The sequence below is a fragment of the Onychostoma macrolepis genome, chromosome 12 (assembly GCF_012432095.1).
Source record: "Onychostoma macrolepis isolate SWU-2019 chromosome 12, ASM1243209v1, whole genome shotgun sequence".
Classification (NCBI taxonomy): Eukaryota; Metazoa; Chordata; class Actinopteri; order Cypriniformes; family Cyprinidae; genus Onychostoma; species Onychostoma macrolepis.
This window is the reverse complement of record NC_081166.1, coordinates 2,842,245-2,866,795: the sequence shown is the minus strand read 5'-3', so window position 1 is coordinate 2,866,795 and position 24,551 is coordinate 2,842,245. Positions and strand designations below refer to the sequence as shown.

The window sequence follows — 24,551 nt, the reverse complement described above, 5'->3', positions numbered from 1 at the left end:
ATGTCAAGTGTGTTCATAGGTTTCCACGGGCCAATGCGAATAAATCTAGATTTAAATTCGAAAAGACACGATATTGTCAGACCTGACGTTTTTTTGTTATCCAAAACAACTAGATGCAATGATACATATATACACTACCAGTCAAAAGTTATTGAACAGTAAGATTTTGAATTTTTCTTTCTTTTTTTTTTTTTTTAAAGAATTCTCTTCTTCCACTCCATCCTGCAGTTATTTTATCCAAAATACAGAAAAAGCAGTAATATTGTGAAACATTTTTACTATTTAAAATAACTGCTTTCTATTTGAATATATTTTAAAACGTAATTTATTCCTGTGATCAAAGATGAAGCATCATTACTCCAGTCTTCAGTGTCACATGATCCTTCAGAAATCATTCTAATATGCTGATTTGCTGCTCAAGAAATATTTATTATTATTAATGGATTCTTTGATGAATAGAAAGATCCAAAGATCAGCATTTATCTGAAATTAAAAAAAGCTTTTGTAACATTATACAATACACCATTCAAAAGATTGGAGTCAATATAATTTTTGTTTTGTTTTTTGGAAAGAAATTATGGAAATTAATACTTTTATTTAGCAAGGATGCTTTAAATTGTTCAAATATGATGATAAAGACATTTATAATGTTACAAAAGATTTCTATTTCAGAGAAATGCTGATCTTTGGATCTGTTTTTTTCTATGAATTTCTATTAATCAAAGAAACCTGAAAAAAAAAAATATACTCAGCTGTTTTCAACATAATAATAATAATAATAATAAATGTATTTTGAGCAGCAAATCAGAATATTTGTGACTGGAGTAATGATGCTGAAAATTCATCTTTGATCACAGAAATAAATTACATTGTAAAATATAGTCAAATAGAAAACAGTTATTTTAAATAGTAAAAGTATTTCACAATATTACTGCTTTTGCTGTATTTTGGATCAAAGAAATGCAGACTTGGTTAGCAGAAGAGACTTCTTCCAAAAAAATTATGAAAAATCTTACTGTTCAAAAACTTTTGAATGGTAGTGTATATCATATGTATACCATTCATATATATATATATAGTGGTGGGCCACCAGGACCAAATAATGCCAGGGCAGATTTTTTTGTCCCAGTCCAGCCCTGTATACACTGATCAAACAGATCAATGATATGCTGTTATTTCACAGAAACTTGTATAAAACAGAAACTTAGTTTTAAATCAACAACCAGAGTTATATATTGAGTAGTTTGAGATATAACAGATAGTTTAGTGGAGTTCAAATAAAGCTTGTGTGTTTCATGAGCACCACATGGAAACCCAAACAAAACTCATTAGTTTTGTATTGCTGAATCAATATTATATCACATCTTCAGGATAATTACTGTTGTCATCGTCATGTTTGATGCACGGAAACATTCTTTTCTGGAATCCAAAAGATTTCTTTTTGCAAATGATTGTCATTAAGATGATGATAAAGATGATGATGACGGATAAGCCCACAACTGGAGTGATGACAGCATCCATAGATCCAGATTTCTCTTGGTTTTTTGATGACTCTGGAAGATTAATTTATGTTTAATGTTTTATGATAGTGTTAAAGTCGTGAACTCAACTTCAGCCTATCAGCCTGCAGACCTTCACAAAACACTTCTGCTGCTGAGAATCTGATCAGACTGATTTCACAGGCAAATCTACACATCTCTAAAAATCACTCTGATTGAAATATCTTGAGAGTTGCATTACAATTTAGAAACCATGATCATGCAACAGTTAGGCCATAAACATGGCAGTAAATTGCAAACATTTATTGAAATATAAACAACAGTATAGTGTACCTGATATGTCCATAGTGAATTCTGTTCTTTCTGCTCCACACGTTGTTTGCACAAAGAATCTGAATTGTTCTGTCATTGCTGTAGTTGGAGTGTAGCGGCATGTGAAGCTGTTTCTCTGTTCACAGGATTCAGGAGGCACTTTTTTACAGATTGCTGGGTCATTAAATCTCTCAGGGTATTGAAACTTATACATTTCAATGCAGCAGTCAGCTTTCAGCAGTGAGACGCTGCAGGTGAGATTTACTTCTTTCCCCACAGAACCAGTCACATTCTCACAGCTTAGGTTGATATCTGAAAAATAACAATGTATATCATATAATACAGCAACTGAACAATAAAACAGACAACTCATGTAACTCTTGAACTTATGTGTGTAACACATTGTTTTATGTAAAAGAGCACATTAATGGGCATTAAAAAAAATGTATTGCTCCCTGAACATAATGGATTTCCCTTCATATTGTGTAAGCTGTTCGAACAGTAAAAATCTGTATTTTGAATCAGAACCAGGTACTGTACCCAGTGGAAAACTCCCCAAAAGTGAGCTGTACTGAACCGTACCGTACCATGCAGTGGAAAAGCACCATAAGAGCCCAAGGCACTTACACTGGGTATTTTTTTAAGAGCTACATGTTTTGTACATCTACAGTATGAAACAGATTTGACCCCATACCCCCATTATCTTAGATCTATTAATTCTTTAGCACACAAATTCTAGTTGAAGTTTATTCTCTCACGTTTATCAGCTTGACAGACAGCAGTAAAGGTCCAAACCAGAATTAACAGTTGCACAGCATTTACAGCATTCATGGTTGTGATTCTGCAAAATGGAATAAAAAAAAAATTAAAGAAATTAAACTTAGGCTAACTTAGGACAAATAAGGCAGTACTAGAGATACGAGAGTAGATAGAGACATTAAAGAGGAAGATTTACTACTATATTTATTTCTACAATGTATGACACTTAAATATTTTGCAGTTGCAGGGTTTCACACTAAATAAAAATTAAATAATTTTGAAGCGTTGAAGGGTTTATACGTGTAAAATACATGAAAAACCACAAGATTTATTTAGAGCACACAATAAAACACATCCGTTCATGACAATGTATCCGCGACAGAAACTGAACATCATGAAATAAAAATCTTTCTGTTATTTGGAAATTAAAGTGATTTCTAGAAATGCTTCTCTATCGCTGCGCGCCCTGCTCCTCACAGCACACACCGTGAAGGCAGACTGCAGTTGTTGTCATTCATTGTAACAAACAAAGTGTAGAGACGATGTAAATATATATTCAGTGTGCAGTGTAGACAGCTTCATTCATTAAAATTGAAGTTTGTGAGATAGCGATGAACGGAGGGTAACAGCTTTTTAATGATCATAGAGTGTTTGCAAATGTGAAATTGAATTTACACAACAGTTTTTGATTTTATACAAAAGCTAATATTAAGTGACTTACATTTTAGGAACACTGTTGTCTATTTTGCTCTATTTCGTCAACAAAAATATAGTTAAAAACAAAGTCACAGCTGAGCCTCTGCCAAGTCTTTGACACAGCGCTGTTTCGTTTATGAATGAATCTTTGCTTTTGAACAAATCTAGTGAGTCAATGGTTCAATGACCCGTTCATAAAGAGTTGCTTCGTTCCTAAATGAATCAGCCGTTTGAACAAATCGATTGCATGAATGATTCAGTGACAAAGACAGTGACTTGCTGCCACCTAATGGCAGTTTTGATTAAACTTTAAAAATCAAAATTTTTTGGCACAAATGATGACATACATTTAATAAAGTTAGAAAATTACAAAGGTTAAAAAAAAAAAAAAAAACTTTAAGGAGTCAAATATCAATAGGAAGGTTCATTTCTGGGTCATTCCTGGGATTCGGTAATATTTTAGTCCCCTAGAGTTTCTAAAGTGGTGGTTCACCAAAATGAATTGTTAGAAGCTTTTCACAAAACTTTGGGATGCCCATTATAATTAATAAAAATAATTATTGCATTTTTATATTTTCAGCATAAAATAATGTCATATCTATCTTGAACCAAGCATTTTGTAATGTCCCTGAGTTTGTACTTAGAAAATTATTAACAAAATGTGCATAGTGTCTGTGATTTTTGGCAACAATGTAAGCATTTACTTGTGTTCCTTTCTTGTAAAAAAATATTTTCTAAAAAAATGCAATATATTTGATAAAAAACAGACTGTAAAGTTATGTCTCTCAGTCTGAACTCAAACCCGTCACACCATTCTACGCCCATAATAATTTAGAAAATGTTTAGTGGTATCATACTTTTTATTCATATTTTTTGAGGCATGTTATGGTCAGGGAGGGTACTGTCAAGCTTAACAACTTAAAATGTTGTAAAAGTAATAATTTTCCATCTTAATTTTATATGAAAAATTATTACTTTTACAACATTTTATTTTCATTCATAAGTATATGCAGGGTTTTTAATTTATTGCTGCCATATATGGTCTAGTCTCCTATGCTACATGAGCAGCAGTGGCCACAACCCCGTTACACTCGTTAAACCCATCACAAATATTTATCATTGTTACAGGGTTGTAAACTTGTGACAGGGTTGAGTTATTTGCTTCATTAATTAATCATTTTAATGAAAAAATATAAAATAGTTATGGTTTCAGTAAATATATATACTCCAAAATCATGACAACTCATATTTTTGTTTTAAATAGAATTTTTGACATAATATGTCCACTTAAATGTGGACAAGCATCATGCATCAGAAACTGTGCCCACATTTGCAGCAGAAAGACAATGTTGGCCATGCAGATATGTAGACCCAGAAACAAGGGGACAATATGAGAGAGAAACAAAACCAAAAATGTACATTTAAGGCAATGTATGCCTTCAAATTTGTTACAGTCTTCAACCCCATTACACCTTGTCACATTAATATTTTTAGAAAAATATATACGTTGTTAATAAACGTTATTATAGATTATAAAGTGTTTTATAATTAAATACATCCAAAAGTTCATCTAAAATTACCATTATTTAATTTTGTAAAATGGTCTTTTGTGCTATCATCCACACATGCAAAGTTGGTTGATAACATAACTGCAATAAAGTAATAGCCTATTTATCAATAACTTGTTTACATGGGATATACAATGTATTTTATATTATTTAGGCTAGGCTATAGTTGTCAATCCTCTGTCATGTGTTTCCTGCCCTCTTGTGTCCATATATGGTTTTTCCTGTTCCTGTCCTTGTTAAGTGTGATTATCAGTTCATTCTTGTCCAGCTGTGATTATCCTGTGTATTTATAGTCCTGTCTGTTCAGTTAGCGTTTGTCTGGTCTACTCGTTACTCCCAGTGTTCCTGTGTGTCTCTGCCCTACCTTGTCTTGTCTTTGTTGGATTTTCATTAAAGACTGTTCCCAGCAAACATTGGTCTGACGGCAACGTCGTGTCCCTGGCCAAAAATAGTCAGCGGTAGGACAACATAAATATGTAACACAGAATATTTCCTAAAAATGCGTTCAGATACGTTTGTACATGTCTATAGTTCTCTGGGGTTGCATAATGTATAATTGTTACTTTGACTTTTAGCTACGTGAAGTTCAATATATACCCTGCTGCGATTCAGTTGTGAGACGATGTCCAGTAGGTGATAGTCCATCATAACCCTCTATGAAATCCTTATGAAATGCAAAATGTGCTTACACCTTGGTTAATACTGCAAAATTAATTTAAGTGCCCCAAGTAGTTTTTAAGAGGTTGTGAATAGACGTCCACTAACGTTCTTTACACATCTAGTCAAGCACCCATGCAAATGTATGTTTAATGTCTTGTTTAATGACAAATTATATTCACAAAGTGCCCTGTGTGGTTAAGTGATTGTGCCACTGCATTTTGGTCATTATTTGACCCGTTTTCTGTACATTGCAATACTTATATATTCATTTATAAATGTATAAAACAGACTAAAAACAAGAAATCAAAACATAATTTCAGTCATGAACGAGAATCATTATAACTAATTATAGACGACGATGGGCAAGGGTGTGTTGCCTTAGTGGAACATGATCGCAGCTCTGAATCCGTGGGGTCAGTGGAGGGTAATCCCCTCACGGAGGGGTCAACACATGACGAATTCCATCCCATACAACAACCGTCGACAACAACAGCATCACTTCTTGAGTGTTTTAATAAACCGCTGGGCTGTCACACTTGCAGGAGGAAAGAACAGGTATGCCACCAAAAATTACTGTGAATGTAGTACAATTCTCATTTGATGTTTATATGATCATTAATGGGTTATGGAAGTAATGTCACCTTCCATGGAAATTTGAGTACTTTAAACACTTCATTCAGCAGGTATGCAAGTTTTGGATGCAAGATATTGTTTGTTAGCTTTGATTTCAGATAATAGGGTCCTCCCTCCATTATGTAGATGCATAGGACAAATACATGTTATTGTTATAGCATTTAATAGTAAAATTGGACAGTGAAATGCTCCAAAACTAACACATCCTATGTAATATTTCCAAGAAGGACAATTTACCCAGAGCCTGCTGGATCTCGAAGTAAGACGGAGGCATAGGCCCACATCTCATGAAACAATGGTGGCTACCCCCAGAAGTATGTCCCTGTGTGTGTTTTTTTAATTTTTTATTTTAACAGTGTCCTATTGTATAAAATTTTAACGGAAGTGGTTGCAAAGCTCTTTATAAACATCTTCAAAATTCCATAGATAAAATGGTTCTTTATTTCCATTAATTGTTTTACTCTTTTCAACAGTTGATGCACAACATAACACCTTTGGAGGTCAACATCAACAACACAGAAGCCATGAATCTTCACAGACCTGTGGACATATGTTGAGGCGTAGGTGCTAATGTTTTGAAAACTTTATATCTGAATGTGTACAACTAAGCAGATTTTTTGCCCTGTTACAGAGCAAGACAAACACGGTCCTGCCAATTACAGAATTTTTTTAGAAGAACTATATTTTTCCCTGAAATACCAGCTCCAGCATTTAGAAATATGTGAGGAATTTGTTCTGATGTTGAATGTCCAAGTGACACTTTTAAAATGTCGTAGTAGTTATCAGTAGGTTAAATGCTTAATGACACTGTATTGATACCTCAAGGGTGCAATTCAGGTCACGACACCGTTGTCATTGTAAGTAATACATCAGAACTTAAGTAAGCTTTCAGATGATCATTACCCTTGTCGTTGAAGAGGAAGCAATAAACACTTGGTAGTACAAACAACAGGGGCACACCCGATGGCGTAATTCAGAATTTAATGTAGTTTTCCGGTTTTCCTCCACAAATCCAATGAACAGAAATGTTAACATTTACTTTCAAAGTTGAAATCCATCTCTAGAGTGTAATGAAAATAATCTCTATCTTCTGGAATAAGGTCTGATTGTTGCAGGGTTTGATAGTGCAAGTGTAACAACATTAAAATAATTTATATATTTTGAGACCCAGCCTTTGAATTTCAAAATTAACTGTTTTGTTGTATTTCTTCCACAGGTGATAACAGGCTTCATGACAGTGAACATCGGTCAGTATCAAGGTGGTGTGATTGATCTGTCTTGAGTTGGAGGATCTTCTCTCAGAGACTGTGTGAACAAAGTCATGCACAGGTTTGTATTTACCTTGCATTGTTTGTGTGTATTGCTTCATAATATTTCAGTAAATTATATATATGATTGCCACAATAATAAACCCAGCCTTTGATATTACTTGAATTCAGGATTTAACCTGTCACACACCATTATATCTCCTTATATACCTGCTTGTTTTCTTGCTCAGGAGTTTTATGATGTCCGTACTAACTCAGACAGTCAGTCAGACTTGAAAAGAAGCCATTCAAAGCTACACCTTTATACTCTGTAATTCAAGATAATTTTGGCCTTGTTCCTTGTCTTATGTAAAAAAATCTCTTGCTCCTTGTCTTATGTAATTTTTCTTGGTACCCTTTATCTAATCAGGGTACATTCTCTAAAAGACTACCTGTCTTTATCAGAAATGTCTTGTTCACTTTCACACAGCTACACACCTGGTTAAGGGTCTTTCTCAAGGACACCACAGTGAGATTGAAGAGGGGGCGGAGAAATGCTGTTTTAGTTTTTTGTTATTATTATTAAAAATTTTTTAATATTCCAACCCATTCTCACTCCCAAGGCGTCAAAAACTGAAGCATGGTCAAACGCCTTTCGCGTCACTATGAAGACGCCAAAAGTGCCCCTTGGCGTCAGTATATGACAAAATAGGATCTCCATTGCTTTCAATTGCTTGCTTTATGCGTCAGGTCAAGACGCTTATGGAAAATGACAATACGTTCTCCTCCGTTGTTTTCAGTTGTTTGTCTTAGTTTAATGGTTTGCATGCATTTGTAAAAAATATAAATAATTTTATATACATTTATTGGAGCACCTAACCCACCCCGACCCTAAACCTACCCACTTCTGAACAACATAAAACACGTAACAGGCAAATGTAAGTGCAGTCACCGGTATTTATTGCAAAAACTGCCCATAAACAAGCAGTATAAAAACATTACAAACAAGTCGTGCTGCATTCCAGGTCTTCTGAAGCCATACGAAGTCTTTATGAGAAGAAGAGAGCAAAACATAAGGTTTTAATCGCTGAAAATGATCCCGCTCCGTTAACGCGCTCACATCTCATTCAAAAAGATACTCCCGTCCCATAGCATGACGCAATCGGTCACGAGACACAGAAGAGCCAATAGCCTGTCAGAACAGCAAAACACAATCGGTCACGAGACACACAAGAGCCAATAGCATTTCACAACCAAGGCTTCTTCTGGCGGCATTTTTTGAATTCGCGCACAGACTGCAGCATACAGGATGAGCTTAACGGCGGACGGAGACGGCGATCGCGTCTACTCCTCTCACAAATCAAATGTTTTGCCTCGGAAGACTTGGAATATTAATATTTTTTTAATAAATTATGACGGTAGTTGTGTCTGCCTGTTATATCTTGTGTTTTATTGACAAATGGTAGGTTTAGGGGCAGGGGTTGGGTTATGTGCTCATAATGTGTAAATAATGTAATATAAATAAAACTGTTGTGGCTGTTTACATTGAAAAATCACACCCCAACATATATGCAATAATGGCAATGTTATTACCCAATATATAATTTAATTATGACGATAAAATTCCCAGTATTGTGTCGGCATATTGACGCTAAGGGTTTCCTATTTAAAACAACGGAGGACCCTGCAAGTCGAAAAATGACGCTAAGGGGTACCTTGAGCGTCAAAAAGCGACGCCAAGTGATCCTGACCAAGCTTCAATATGTGACGAGTTGGGTGTGAGAATGGGTTGCAACAATATTCATATTCTCCTCCCTCAGATGCTTTGAAGAGGTGGAGCCCCAATACTACAGACTCAGACATTGATGCAGCAATGGAGGAACACCTGAAGCACGCTCCAGGAAGAGCTGGGGGTGGTGGATCTAATAACTGAGCCATAAACAACTTTCAAAGACTCTAAAAACATGTGCATATGTTCTAACCATATTCCAGTATTTTTGTTGTTTACTTGTTTGATTTATGGCTGTTTAACAGTAATGCAAGACTGTTAGGGAAAAAAATGAGTACTTCCATAGCTCTGACTTCCATGCATCAGTGGTGGAACACATGAATCACAATCCTGGAAGAGCTGGTGGTTTGTGGACCAAGAAAATGAGAGCAACCATTATGATTTTTTTTTTTTTAAGACTCTAAAAATAGTTACATATGTGTTAACTATGATCCTGTACTTTTATTTTCTTGTGTAAATAATGGCTGCTTAACATTGATGTAAAACTGTTAAAGAAAATGCCATTGCCACAGATTTAGAATGACACATTAACACATTAAATTAACACAAAATGGACATCCAGAAGATGACACATTTAGACGTGCAGGAAAGACGTGTAATTCACGGCCAGAAGACATCAGTTCAATTTTCATTTTAGATATATTTTTCAACCATGACGGGACGTGCCGGAGGGACGTCTTTTCAACGGTCGGTCAAGTCCAAATGTTTGTTGGGTTAGCACCGCAATGCGGGGTTTACACCACAAATGCGGTGCTAACCCTGCCCCGGAGGGTTCTGTTTTATTTACTTTCATAACCCCGGGTAAAATGCAGTGCTAACACCGCTTTCAAATTACAGATGTGAAACGTGTCTTTACCAGGGGTTAAAAGCGGTGTTTAGAACAACAATAACATGGGGTTAAGCGCAGTGTGAAAAGCCCTAAAGAGTTTTTGGAGGACTTTTATTTTGTAATGCAACATCAGATCGTCTTGAAACTGGTTGAAATACACCCTGGGGCAGTGAACTGTTAATCTGAATTGAAAATGGTCTGTGAAACCAGAGAGTTTGTTTTTCAGATCCATCCAAAATCAAAGACAATACTGGTCAGATATGAGTTTTTGGAGGGCTTTTATTTTGTAATGCAACATCAGACTTACCTGATGTCGGGAGAGTGACAACCTGAGAAGGTCTACTATCAATCTGAAGTGAAACTAGTCTGTGGTAACAGGGACTTTCCTTTTTACAGCTATCTGAAATGCCAACTAAAACACCCCTTTTATGAGACTAAAGATCGCCGTAATGCAGTGTACATGCGCGCACGACAAAACAGCGCGGCGGCTAGATTGACCGTGCATTTCGGAGTGGCGGCTGGCTTGACCGCAGTCGTAGGACAGGAAATAGACGAACACTCTATAAATACACAGGACTAAACGAGGATAATTAATTAAACATAGCTGAAACCAAATTAACTCCTAATGAACAAGAACAGAACCAAATATGGACAAACAGGAACTCAAGCACAATGCAAAAATGAATATGATTCTGAAACACTATACTGATCAGACAAAATCATTAAAAAATGTATGTTCATATGCAGTATGAAATATCAGCAAAATGTGCAAATCACTTACGAAAACAGCAGGAATGTAGACCGATTCATGATTTTCCATGGATTAGTAAATATAAAGCGAAATCTTTCCTTGCGAGTTATTGTTCACCTGTGCTCTGTTTGTCTTCTGAGTTCATTCGACTCTCACACGAGTGTATAAATAGAGGCTGAACTTTCAGTTTCAACATGACCCAACCAGCTGATGATGTCAGGTGCCAAACAGGATTCTAATGTCAAATATAGAGACCTATCCATGTTTCCACCTGATGGTATACAACACACTTGATGGTGCTTTTTTGTGGACTCAACTGAATGCTTTTGATGAAATGAGTGATTTTCTTGACTATGAATGTTTGCTTAGATGGGATTATTTTTAACTAGACTTTTTAACAACATTCATTGTTAAAAGTGCTATATATAGAAGACTGAATAAACACTTGATAATCACTTATCCACCCATGAGGGAACCTGTCATTGCGAAATCTCTCCCTCATTAAAGGTAAACAGGTTTTTAACGGATCTAAATGACCTAAATGCATCACCTCTAAATGCACACCGAGTCGTTAAACCATTTGAATGCAGTTTGTAAAAAATTTCCATCATATCCAAGCCTCCACCGTTGAGCCTCAAGTGAGGTGTTTCCATGTTGCTTTAGGGTGACTTTCGCTGTAATAAACATGCATTTTAAAATAGTTTTGTAATCACTGTTTTGTAATGCAGTAGCAGAAGTACCACTGTGTCTTGCCAACATTTTTCCAGTCCTTCGCCTCAGAGGCCTCCAACTCTCTGCGTCATGTGACAGAGAAACAGTCCAAGTATAAAAGCTTGGTTGAGCCTAAAATAACCCATGTCACTGTGATTTGTTCTAGTTTGAAGCAAACGGGCAAATGACTGGTGCAGTTTCTAGTAAATTTGCATCTTATTCGGTGTTGGGCAGTAACTAGTTACTAGTAATTACTGTAATAATATTACTTTTTGCAGTAACTAGTAGTGTAACTAATTACTAATAATATTTCAGTAATAATATTACAGTTACTTTCCATAAAACAGCTTAGTTACTTAGTTACTTTTGATGCCTCAACCCTGATGATTTAAAATCTAACAATCAAATAATTCCTAGATTTATTTTCATATTTTTCATGACTCACACATGCATGTGATGTCCCCAGTGCAGCAGGCAAGCTTGGAAAAGTGGAAAAGCAGATAGAAATATTGCATTATCGGCATGTGGTACATTATATTAATATAATATAATTTAAAATATTTTTTGAAAATTAAACAGTTTCTTATAAACTCATGTGATTTGATAAAATACATAACGGAATTTAATCGCATATGGGTAACAGAAAAATTACTTCAAGCTACACATGACAATTAATGAGGTGAATACAACACTTCTAATTGAACATCACTATCAATCATTGAGTGTTTGTAATAACTTCTGACTGCGATCCGATGTGGATTTTGGTCAAATGATGAGGCAGAAATATGTTGTTAGCAATATTGTGTGGAGTGTGAAGAAAAAGTAATGTAACTAGTAGTGTAACTAATTACTGTTGCCAGAAAGTAATAATTAAAGTAACAATATTACCTTTGAAAGGAGTAACTAGTAATGAGTAGTATATTACATTCTTTGAGTAACTAACCCAACACTGATCTTATTATAGACAGTCCTGCACATCACTATTTGATATCAGCACCAGCGTTAGCTGAAAAACATATCAAAATCAAACATATGAAATTAAATTAAGGTGTTATTGTTTGTTTATTTGCTTATAATATATAACAAAATACATGTTACATAAATGTTAAATGACACAATAATTCTTACAATACAAAAATATGATAATTTTCTCATGATAAATGCAAAATATTTTTGCCCTTTTGCAGAAGTTTCATTTGTTTATTACATATTAAATGCTTTAACATTCTATTTCTAAATATCTTATATTAAAATTTTAACTACAGAATTCCAGCAGAATTACATAAATAGGTAAGAAAATACATTACACATCAACTTCACAGGTAAACTTCTGAACATCGTTGCTGGAGAATGGTGCTGAATGTCAAAAAAAAAAAACATTTTTATTTAAACTAAAGATTATCTGAGCCAATTTTGATGAATATTGCACACATTTTCATATAGAATTTTCATAGACTTTATAACTTCTCTGTCTAGGACAGAACTGTGATATTCAAAGTGTATTGTAGTCACATTGTATTGAATTCTGAGTGTATTTTTTTAATTAATTGAGCCATGACGACAATTTAATTTCCCTTCAGGGATTAATAAAGTTTATCTAATCGAATCGAATCGAATCTAATAGTAGAATCAAAGTCTCAGAAATGTGTAGAAAAATCATGACCTGTACAGTAAAAAATACATATATTAAAATTGTAGTGATTTTTCAGCAGTGACCCAAGAGAACCTGCTTATTAATGCGAAATCTTTTCCTCAAAGGTAAACAAGTTTTTAATGTATTGCATCACCTCTACAGGCACATGAGCCGTTAAATCATGTGTCAAAACATGAATGCAGTTTTTATAAAATTTTCCGTCATGACTTGCATCATTACAAACAATACAAGCCTCCACTGTTGAGCCTCAAGCTAGTGTTTCCCATGCTGCTGTAGGGTGCTCTCGCTGTTACAATCATGCATTTAAAATGATTCATGTCATTCAGTAGACACGTTAATTAATATGTCTGTCTCTCGCCCACCTTTTTCCGTTTGATTATCTCCACTGGGCTCAAACTCTCTGTGTCACGCTGCAGGGAATCAGTCCAAGTCAGTCCTCGGTTGGTTGATAAATCATAAAATCAGTTTGAAGGATCATCAAATGCTTCAAGAGAGCAACCATACATTTGTGTTCTGTTTTATTTACTTTCTTTTATATTCATTTATTCTTCATTCAGTTATTTATGATCATTTAGTCCATTTAATCATTTTTTTTCCCATTGAATCATATAGTAATTTATAATAAACAATTTCTATACTTATTTCACTGATTTATTCATTGACTAGTCATTTATTATTAGCTTTATATAATTTTTTCATTGTTGTTTAATCCTATGATTGTGTGTTTCAAGTGCTGTTTGTCTTCATATATAAGAGATACGAGGCAATGTTTATGGAAATTCAAGGTTTATGGGATGTTGCTGTGAAGCAATTTGGTATAACACTATTTGTTGGATTTGTGCTGGTCAAAGTATGAGCACTGAAACATACGCAACTAGGATTATTCAATAAAATCTGCTCCTTTTTATCAACCTTTTTATCTCCTGCTACTGCTCTTCATGGCTTTAAACATTGAGCAAAATATGGACAAAACCCAGCGATTGGGATGTTTTGACCCAGCGGTTTGATTACAGCCCAGAAGGTTGGGTTAAACCCAACTGTTGGTGGAAAAACAACCCAATCGCTGGGTTTGTCCATATTTTACTCAACGCTGGATTGTACATGAACCAGCATTTTTTAGAGTTTAGACTAGAGTTTTGGATATTTTGGGTAGAGAACTTGCTGTTAACAGGTTTTGCTGACTAGCTGTTCAGTTACCAGACCAAACAGATGTTTTCTTAATTATTTGGTAAGGAGGCATGATCTAACAAGTATGATAATCATAGTCAGTTTGAGTTAAATCTGTGTCGCCAGTGCATTGCATGAAATAAACACCCTGAAAATGACCTACAAAAACTGACCGTTTTAAAAAAGTGGTTTAATGTAGGCTAACGTGGAAACATGGGAAGCATAATTGTCCAATATTAGGCTAAATCTTTATTCTTCCAAATTTAAACTTCATATGAAGTGAATTTCACTACTGTTTTATCACCTACTAAAACACCATCAGTAACTTCACATGGGAAGTTTGGTGTGTTTCATTGTAGAAGAAAAAGAGGCTGTACAAACACGGTCTGTACAGATCTTCATACAACTGAACCACATACAAAAGACCAAGTCCAAAGTGAAAGAATAAACAAACTTCAAAGAAAAAAAGGGAACAAAACAATGTATTGTTTCCTTCACTTTAAGTTTATAATATCAGTTTTATCTTCATTTAGAATAATAAAGCAGCGATCCTCCACCAAGAGTCATCAAACGACACTCGATCAACAACAAAATGATGCATATATATACAGGTGCTGGTCATATAATTAGAATATCATCAAAAAGTTGATTTATTTCACTAATTCCATTCAAAAAGTGAAACTTGTATATTATATTCATTCATTACACACAGACTGATATATTTCAAATGTTTATTTCTTTTAATTTTGATGATTAGAGCTTACAGCTCATGAAAGTCAAAAATCAGTATCTCAAAATATTAGAATATTACTTAAAGACCAATACAAAGAAAGGATTTTTAGAAATCTTGGCCAACTGAAAGTATGAAAATGAAAAGTAGTCGATCAGTCTGTGGCACTGCTCAGGTGTTATGAGAGCCCAGGTTGCTCTGATAGTGGCCTTCAGCTCATCTGCATTGTTGGGTCTGGTGTCTCTCATCTTCCTCTTGACAATACCCCACAGATTCTCTATGGGGTTCAGGTCAGGTGAGTTTGCTGGCCAATCAAGCACAGTAACACTATGGTCATTGAACCAGCTTTTGGTACCTTTGGCAGTGTGGGCAGGTGCCAAGTCCTGCTGGAAAATGAAATCAGCATCTCCATAAAGCTTGTCAGCAGAAGGAAGCATGAAGTGCTCTAAAATTTCCTGGTAGATGGCTGCATTGACTGTGAACATCAGAAAACACAGTGAACCAACACCAGCAGATGACATGGCAGCCCAAATCATCACTGACTGTGGAAACTTCACACTGGACTTCAAGCAACATGGATTCTGTGCCTCTCCACTCTTCCTTCAGACTCTGGGACCTTGATTTCCAAATGAAATGTAAAATTTACTTTCATCTGAAAAGAGGACTTTGGACCACTGAGCAACAGTCCAGTTCTTTTTCTCCACAGCCCAGGTAAGACGCTTCTGACGTTGTCTCTGGTTCAGAAGTGGCTTGGTAGCCCTTTTCCTGAAGACGTCTGAGCGTGGTGACTCTTGATGCACTGACTCCAGCTTCAGTTCTCTCCTTGTGAAGCTCTCACAAGTGTTTGAATCGGCTTTGCTTGACTGTATTCTCCAGCTTGCGGTCATCCCTGTTGCTTGTGCACCTTTTCCTACCCAAATTCTTTCTTCCAGTCAACTTTGCATTTAATATGCTTTGATACAGCACTCTGTAAACAGCCACACATTTCAGTGATGACCTTCTGTGACTTACCCTCTTTGTGGAGGGCATCAATGTTCGTCTTCTGGATCATTGCCAAGTCAGCAGTCTTCCCATTATTGTGGTTTCAAAGAACAAGAGATACCCAGAACTTATACTGTAGGGATGGTCATTTATTCAAACTCAAATGTAAATATTCTAATATTTTGAGATACTGATTTTTGACTTTCATGAGCTGTAAGCTCTAATCATCAAAATTAAAAGAAATAAACATTTGAAATATATCAATCTGTGTGTAATGAATGAATATAATATACAAGTTTCACTTTTAAATGGAATTAGTGAAATAAATCAACTTTTGATGATATTCTAATTATATGACCAGCACCTGTATATGTATATATATATATATATATATATATATATATATATATATATATATATATATACATACACACACACCTTGGAACAACATGCAAATGAGTTGATGTACATGAATGATGTATGATGAAAAATGTTTATGTACATTAAGGTGCTTTTTAAAATTAAGTTTCATATGATCTACATATATATTCATATTTCATCAGAACACGCTCTCTGCTGGTAAAAGAATGCATTAATAGAGCAAATGAGGCAAAGCAAACGCACACCAAGGCATTATAAACATAGAAATTGTTCATAATAATTCAAACTAATTCAATTTGGTTTATTTCCAGTTTGATAAACTTTGAATAACAGATTGACTCTCCACTGTATGTGTGAATGTTGTAGTTTGGTATGTTACACGTGAAAAACTCTAAAATTGATATCAGTAACTTTTTTCTAAGAGCAACAAACAAAAACCAAACAGAGTCAAATGGACCCTCGTTTCTGTTCGTGATGTGCGCTGGTTGTGCGTTTGTTGTGAACTCAAATGACTGCTGCACACTGGATTTGAATACTAAGTACGTGAGCAGATCATTTTACTTTCTTTTTCTCTGTTTCTCGGAACAGTAATTCAGAAAACAAATCTTAAGATCTAGGAAGTCTCCTTCAACTAAATAAGGCACAGCTACTTTTCACCCAGTTTCCTGGTCTGCCCTACTCATCATGTGATGATAAAAAACATGTGCCAGATATTCATCTTTAGAGAGTAGCCAATCACAAGTTTTTATTGAGTTGCTTACTTGTTCATCCAATTAAACACGCTGTACAAAACCTTACTGTTCACACTATTAGAACATTGCATGTGCAGAATATTAACAATAAATAGCTACAATGATCAAACAGATCTATAATATACATTATTTCACAGAAATCAATATAAAACAGAAACAGTGTTTTGAAATCTGCAACCAGAGTTATATAGTTCAGCAGTGAGTAGTTTACTGGAGTTCAAATAAAGCTTGTGTCTTTCATGAGCACGATGTGAAAATAGTTTGGTACTGCTGAGTCAATGCTACTATATCACATTTTCTGGATGATTGCTGTTGTCTTCATCATGTCTGAAAACCAGAAATGTCCTTTTCTGTTTGGGGTGTTTTTGTGTCATTCTGTAAATGATTGGCATTATGATGATGATGAGACAGCTTATAACAGCAGCGATGACGGCGATCTTAAATCCACGGCCTTCTGCTTTATTCTGTTCAGATGTTTCTGATACGTCCCAGGCAGGTTGTTCTGGAAAGATGAGTTTTAAATGTTTAATGACAGTGTTTAAATAATAAACTCCACTTCAGCCAATCAGAGAATGCACCTCACATACTCTTCATTAGAGTCCCCTTAAAAAAAAAAAAAATTAAATTTCTAAAGATTTCCTGCAGAATAAGTTTATGTAATTTACAAAAATATATATCATCCACATACAGATCAGCTCTTCACCTATTTTACTAGTTTAACTGGTATAACTTACCCATAAACAGAAGATTTAGATATTCATCTTTAAAGAGTATCACAAGTTTTTATTAATTTCAGTCACTTTTTAAAAAATAAGACTTTTAAAGAGTATTAAAAGTAAAAAATCATATATAACCTATTAATATTAACATTTACCAAATACAACATTGACATTCATTATAGACGTTCCGTGAAAGTACAAAAAAACAAAACAAAAAACTATTTGGGTTTCGCTATTTTGCCTCACACTAATCAAACAGATCTATACCATTATTTCACAGAAATCAATATAAAATGGAAACAGAGATTTCAAATCTACTGCTAGAGTTATGTATTCAGTAGTTCGAGAAATAACAGATAGAGAATGTAGTTTAGTGGAGCTCAAATAAAGCTTGTTTGTTGAGCACCACACGAAAAAATAAAAATAAAAATAAAATAAATAAATCAAACAAAAGCTTGTACTCGGAGTCAATGCTATTATATCACATCTTCTGGATAACTGCTGTCTTCATGTCTGATAACCAGAAACATCTTGTTCTGGAATCCAGAAAGTTTGGTGCAGTTTGGTTTTGTTTTGTGGATGACTGTCATGATGATGATGATGATTAAACTGCTCACAACCTCCTTGGATCCAAGACCTGCTGCTGTGTTGATATGTCTTAAGTAACCTGAAGAAATAATCAATAGTTGTATTAAATACATATTAACTTCACAAAAAAAATAACAAAAATATTACAGTATATCCAGCACCTGTTGTGTCCACAGTGAACCTGGTTATATTCCATCCACAGGACGCTTGAACAAAGAAACTATATTTGTCTGTCATTGCTGTAGTTGGAGTGTAGCGGCATGTGAAGCTTTCCCTGTGTTCACAAGAATCCTCAGGAACCTCTTGTTTACAGATTATTAAGTCATTATATTTAAACATATTATTTTTAATGCAGCAGTTATCTATCAGCAGTGAGACGCTGCAGGTGAGAGTTACTTCTTTCCCCACAGATCCAGTCACATCATTACAGCTTACACTGATATCTGAAAAATAACAATGTAAGTCATAATACAAAACAATATGATATAAAAAATAATTTATATATATATATACACACAGTTTATTTGAACAAGTTTTTTTTTTTTATTTCTCTTCCTATTATGCAAACTGTTCAGTAACAGTAAATCTGCATTTTGAATCATACTAAGAGCCACATTGTGTATATATATGCATCAGATTTGACTATTTTTCATTATTTCAGATTAGATCCTCTTCTAAATTCTCACACACACTTTCTAGGTGAAGTTTATTCTCTTACCTTCATCAGCTTGACAGACAGCAGTAAAGGTCCAAACCAGAACGAACAGTTGCACAGCATTTACAGCATTCATGGTTGTGATTCTGCAATGGAAAAAAATGACAGACATTTGCATCAGAAATGAAACTTAACTTTGGACTAATAAGAAAGTGCAAGAGATTACAGAGATAGAGACATTAGGAAGATTTACTGAAAGCTCAGAAGAAATGTCAACATTTATCAGCAAAAGTTTGATTGGATTAAATCAGTTGCATTGGGAATATTTTAGTGTAAAAAATCCTCAAAGCCATATGGACAACTTTTATGGTTTTTAGATTAAAATGACCCAAGGGTGATTAGGCTTTTTTACGCTTCAAGAAACACCAACATCTAATGCAGCTTTAGATGACTTACATTTCATCCAGGATAATTACACACAGTTATCACAGTATACTACAAGTCTGAGAATACAAGTTTTCTATATTCTTGGGGTTTTTTTTTTAAATATCTGCAAAATGTTTAAATCGCAAAAAACACCATGCATGTGTTGATGGTTTTCCAGTTGCACACTGTGGATTAGTAAATATGAAGGGAATTATTTTGTGTTCAGAGAGAGTTATTGCTCACCTGGGGTCTGTGTGTCCTCACCGTCTGAGTTCATTCCACTCACACCAGCGTATAAATACTAAACCTACTACTAAACTTTCACTTTCAGCGTGACTCAACCAGATGGATCTTGACAGACAGGTGTTTACCAGCAGTCAGTGATGTCACTTACCTGCAGATGATAATGACCGACCAAACGCCATTCCAATACATTAAAAAAATAGTGAAGTTTGGCTCACGTCCAGTTTGGTTATCAGAATCTGCTTATTAATCTGTTTAATGTCAAGAACTTTTAATACCTGGACAGTTATACATGTTACAGTTATACACGTGACCTCCATCCAAAAGGTGAAGGCCGTGTCATTGCTTCAGTTTACTATTGCATGCCTGAACACAATAGGGAGATTTGATGTGAGGAGTGATATATAGTCATAAAACTGAATTCATTTATAAACACTTGAGAGAATCTGTCATTGCAAAATCTCTCCCTCATCAAGGTTTTTAGTGGATTGCGTCACCATGTCAATATACGAATGCAGCTTGTCAAAAATTTTCCATCATCTCAAATACAAGCCTCCACCGTTGAGCCTCGAGCAAGGTGTTTCCATGTTGCTTTAAGGGGAATTTCACTGTAATAAACATGCGTTTAAAATTTCTTGAAATCACTATTTTGTCATATAGTAGAATTGTTCATTAATCGGTGTCTCGCACGTCTCAGTCAGTCCAAAGGCCATCATATACTATACATCATATGCGTAGGTATGATAATAATAATCACAGTCAGTACGTCTCTCGTCTGTTGTGTCAGTGTATACACTAAACATCCAGAAAATGACCTCAAGAAACTCCTTTACAAAAGCTGACCCCTCAAAAAAATATTTTAATAATTCACACAATGTGGAAATCAAGTAGAGCATCACTAATTGTCAAATGAAGAATTAAGAATTTTGTAATATTAGTAATATTATTATAAATCTTCTTCCAAAATTAGTGCTGTTTTAAAACACAATCAATAACTTCACATGGGTAATATGTTGGTGTGTTTCATTATAGAAGAAAAAGAGAGGCTGCACAAACACAGTCCTTACAGAACTATACAATAGTTTGATGTTGGTCAAAGACAGCTGATTTTATCTTAGCAGGACACACTCTCTGCTGTCTGAAGAATGCATTGCATTATAATCATCTGACCGCAGAACAGACTTCACCATTTACCATAAATTAACTTTGCACCATGTTCATTGGCATAATTTACTCCTCACTGATGACAAAGTTTATTAAATACAATAAAAAGATATTTCAGGCAATCTTTAGAGTATAATGACACTTTAATAATTTAATGGCAGTTTAATACATAAATACCATTATAATGTGAGCTTAAAAACAACAGGTCAATGCACTGGCATATGCAATGCAGCTATATGATACTCAAAACTGCTAAAACTGTTTACAAAGTATTTATTTAAAAAACATTCAAGTCTTTGAAAATACAAGGGCATAATTATTATCTGATGCAGATCATCTCAACACAGCCAAATACTGGCTGATTCGATGGACTGAACAATATATTGATGACTAGACATTATAATGATGTTTTCATGAAAAATGAAACAAAATTCACTGTGTTCATAGTGCTTCTTTATAAATATTTGTCGTCATCACCGTTTGTTCTTCAGAAACACTTCTTTCATATTTCTTTCGTAATCCAGAAGGGTTGGTGCTTTTGAACCTCCGCACACAAATGATTGCTATAACAATGATGATGATGACGAAACCGCTCACAGCAGTGATGATGAAGGCCTCAGTTCCAATACCTGATTGATAAGTTTTATAGTACAATTAAGAAAAGTCTATAATCTATTTAGGTGAATTCAATTGCTGTTACAATGTTGTTTAAATCATAAACCAACATAAGAATATTTTATCCTATTAGACTTCTCACACAGACTTCACAATATACTTCTGCTGTGAATAGAATTTTTAGAATTCATTAATATAAAATTTAAACATATTAGGACGCGTCACTGTTTGGAAGCTCACCCACAATCAATAACACTTTCTTGGACGTTAAGCATCCTTAAATATTCATTGCACTCATTTATTTCTGGAGCTTGACATTAAAGATATTTCTGACAAGTAGCGGAAGAGCAGTTTCTATTTTTGTAGTAATTCAGAAAAGTAAACAATGATCAACAATTATACTTAAACATGGTAAAAAATACCAACATTAACATTATATAACAATAGCAAGTAGTTGTACTGCTATATATCAACAATATAGCAGCTGTGTGCTTGAAGCAACCTAAGTTTGTACTCAGTCATCAATAACTATAATAGAATATAATACCTTTCTTGCCAGAAGCTTCAGTATCAGTTTCATGTTTCAGGGTCTCTGTTAACAGATTTTAAACCGCTGTTAGCAGATTGAAAATAAATAAGTAGCAAACATTTATTGAATTTTAAACAACAGTATTATAAATGGTACCTGCTAAGTCCACAGTGAATTCTGTCCTTTTAAATCCACACTTTGTTTGCACAGAGTATCTGAATCGTTCTGTCATTGCTGTAGTTGGAGTGTAGCTGCATGAGAAGCTGTTTCTCTGTTCACAGGGGTTCACAATTAGACCGTACGTCTAATTGTAATATGCAATCATTTCCACTGCACTTTACACCTTGTCTATAGTAATAACCATCTGTATATATATTATATTGATAGTACATATCACCTGTATATTCTGTTTATAGTAATAGCCATCTGTATATTTATTCACATACATACTCACCTGTAAATTCTGTTTATAGTAATAACCATCTTTCTATATATATTTATACATATATTCAGTACATATCCTTGTCCTGCACTTATTCAACCACTGTATATCATGCACTTGCTGCTATTGCACTTCTGGTTAGACCTAAACTGCATTTCGTTGCCCTGTACCTGTACTTGTGTAATGACAATAAAGTTGAATCTAATCTAATCTAATCTAATCATAGGAAACTCTTGAGGACAGATTGCTGACTCATTAAAGCTCTCGGGGTATTGAAACATGTACATTGTAATGCAGCATTCAATGTTCTGCAGTGAGACGCTGCAGCTGAGAGTTACTTCTTTCCCAACAGATCCAGTCACATTCTCACAGTTTAGATAGATATCTGAAAAATAGCAATGTATTTATCAGTTTAACACATCAAAAGAAAACTAATTCATTTTAAATGAATTAGTTTAACCGTCATTTAACTGTCATTTTACACGTCAAGAAATTCAGTCATTTTAATGTTTAAGTGTCGCTTCTGCAACATTATCATTAAACAAAACTGCAAAAACAATGACTGCTTCCAAACAGGTTTTCCAAACACTCCCTAATAACTCTTCATCTACCACACGACCCTGGGTCACATACTGCAGTCATGTTATCAATAATACGGCAGTCTGAATTATCTTTAGAGAAAGTGAATTGTTTTGAATTTGAGGAGAATGTATTCTCTTACTCTTATCAGCTTGACAGACAGCCATGAAAGTCCAAAGCAGTGTAAACAGCAGCACAACATTATCAGCACTCATGACTGTTTCTGCAAAAAAATAAAAGGCAAATATTTAGACCTAAAGTTAAACTTAACCAACCATGGCTAGAGACATTAGTAGATCATACAAAATGAAAATTCAGCCATCATTTACTTCATGTCATTTCAAACATGTACGACTTCTGTGGAAAATAAAAGAGGATATTATGAAAACTGCCTCAAGTGTTATTTTGTCATACAATGAAAGTGAAATCAGATGTAAATCTTTGGCTGTTAAATCATGCTTTTTTTAAAAAATGCCTCACATATTCTTCATTACAGTTCCTCTTTAAAAAAAAAAAAGAAATGGTGAACTCAAATCGTGTTTTGTTATTATGTGAAGATGCACTGGCCCTTTTCAGTTCAGAACAGCACACTGCTCTTATTATTTCTGCCATATCTTTATTTTTGTCTTTTTGAAAAGTCTACCCCACAGTAACCCCACAGTTTCATTCTTGAAAAATTAAATATGGGACATATCCTCTTTAAGGTTCCATGCTACCAAGTGCAGCTTGAGATAATAAAGATAAAAGACAGTAAACGGCTATAACTGCATGACTATACTGAAAGTAACAGTCAAACTTTTTAATTTAAAAGGCAAAACATTGGGCAAAAATATTCTAAAACAGCACATACAACAGGCTTCAGCGTATTGCGTGTATTTGAAGCAGAACTCTTCAGCTCTCAGCTGCTGCGGGACTTTAAACACTGTCGAGCCGCTCTTCACAGTCTTGTGTTGTTTCCACCAGCGCGGTGATTTTTTTTCATCACTAATTGATGTGGATGTCTAAAATATAAAAATAAGGAGAAGCCTAAAACAGGCCAGAGACCCAGCTCGCGTCTGAACTACGATGTGTACGATCTTTAGATTTGATCATGCAGAATGTAATATTCTGTATCCTATAGGATTAGGACGGGAGAGCTCTGGTACAATTCAAACTTTTCACTGCAACTGTACTTTTCACAATATCTATTTATTTATTTATTTTTTAAATGCTGGCTTATTTTAGACCTTCATGAGGCCAACATCCCTGGTCCTCAACAGTATCAAGTTTTTGCCAGGTAGGCGGATACATGTTGGATATAGTGACGGTATGGCTATAGTTTCTCCAATCTCCAATTTTGACTGGAATTGTGTTGGACATAATTATTTAAATTATATTTCAAAATAGTTTGGCAAAAATACTTGACTCATTGCTTTACCTTCCCCTCATTTCAATAACATACATAAACATGTTAACCAAACAATACAAATTAG

The 24,551-nt window shown here is 34.6% G+C and overlaps 1 protein-coding gene across 3 annotated transcripts; it reads right to left on the bottom strand.

Annotated features, from left to right (window-relative positions):
* Window positions 1-944: 944 nt before the first annotated feature.
* On the bottom strand, window positions 945-23,375 carry LOC131550541 (uncharacterized). Of its 3 annotated transcripts, XR_009273557.1 has the most exons (5): window positions 10,774-11,112; window positions 5,199-5,272; window positions 2,570-2,652; window positions 1,833-2,123; window positions 945-1,553 (listed from the first exon to the last, which is right to left on the bottom strand). XR_009273557.1 is itself a non-coding variant. In XM_058792686.1 (4 exons), the coding sequence occupies exons 1-4, from the start codon at window positions 10,800-10,802 to the stop codon at window positions 1,354-1,356; spliced, it is 603 nt and encodes a 200-aa protein (XP_058648669.1). In that variant the 5' UTR covers window positions 10,803-11,112; the 3' UTR covers window positions 945-1,353. The 3 variants fall into 3 exon arrangements, 2 of the variants coding, with proteins under 2 accessions (XP_058648669.1, XP_058648670.1); XM_058792686.1 differs by lacking the exon at window positions 5,199-5,272; XM_058792687.1 differs by lacking the exons at window positions 2,570-2,652; window positions 5,199-5,272; window positions 10,774-11,112 and adding an exon at window positions 23,222-23,375.
* Between the last annotated feature and the right edge of the window lie 1,176 nt (window positions 23,376-24,551).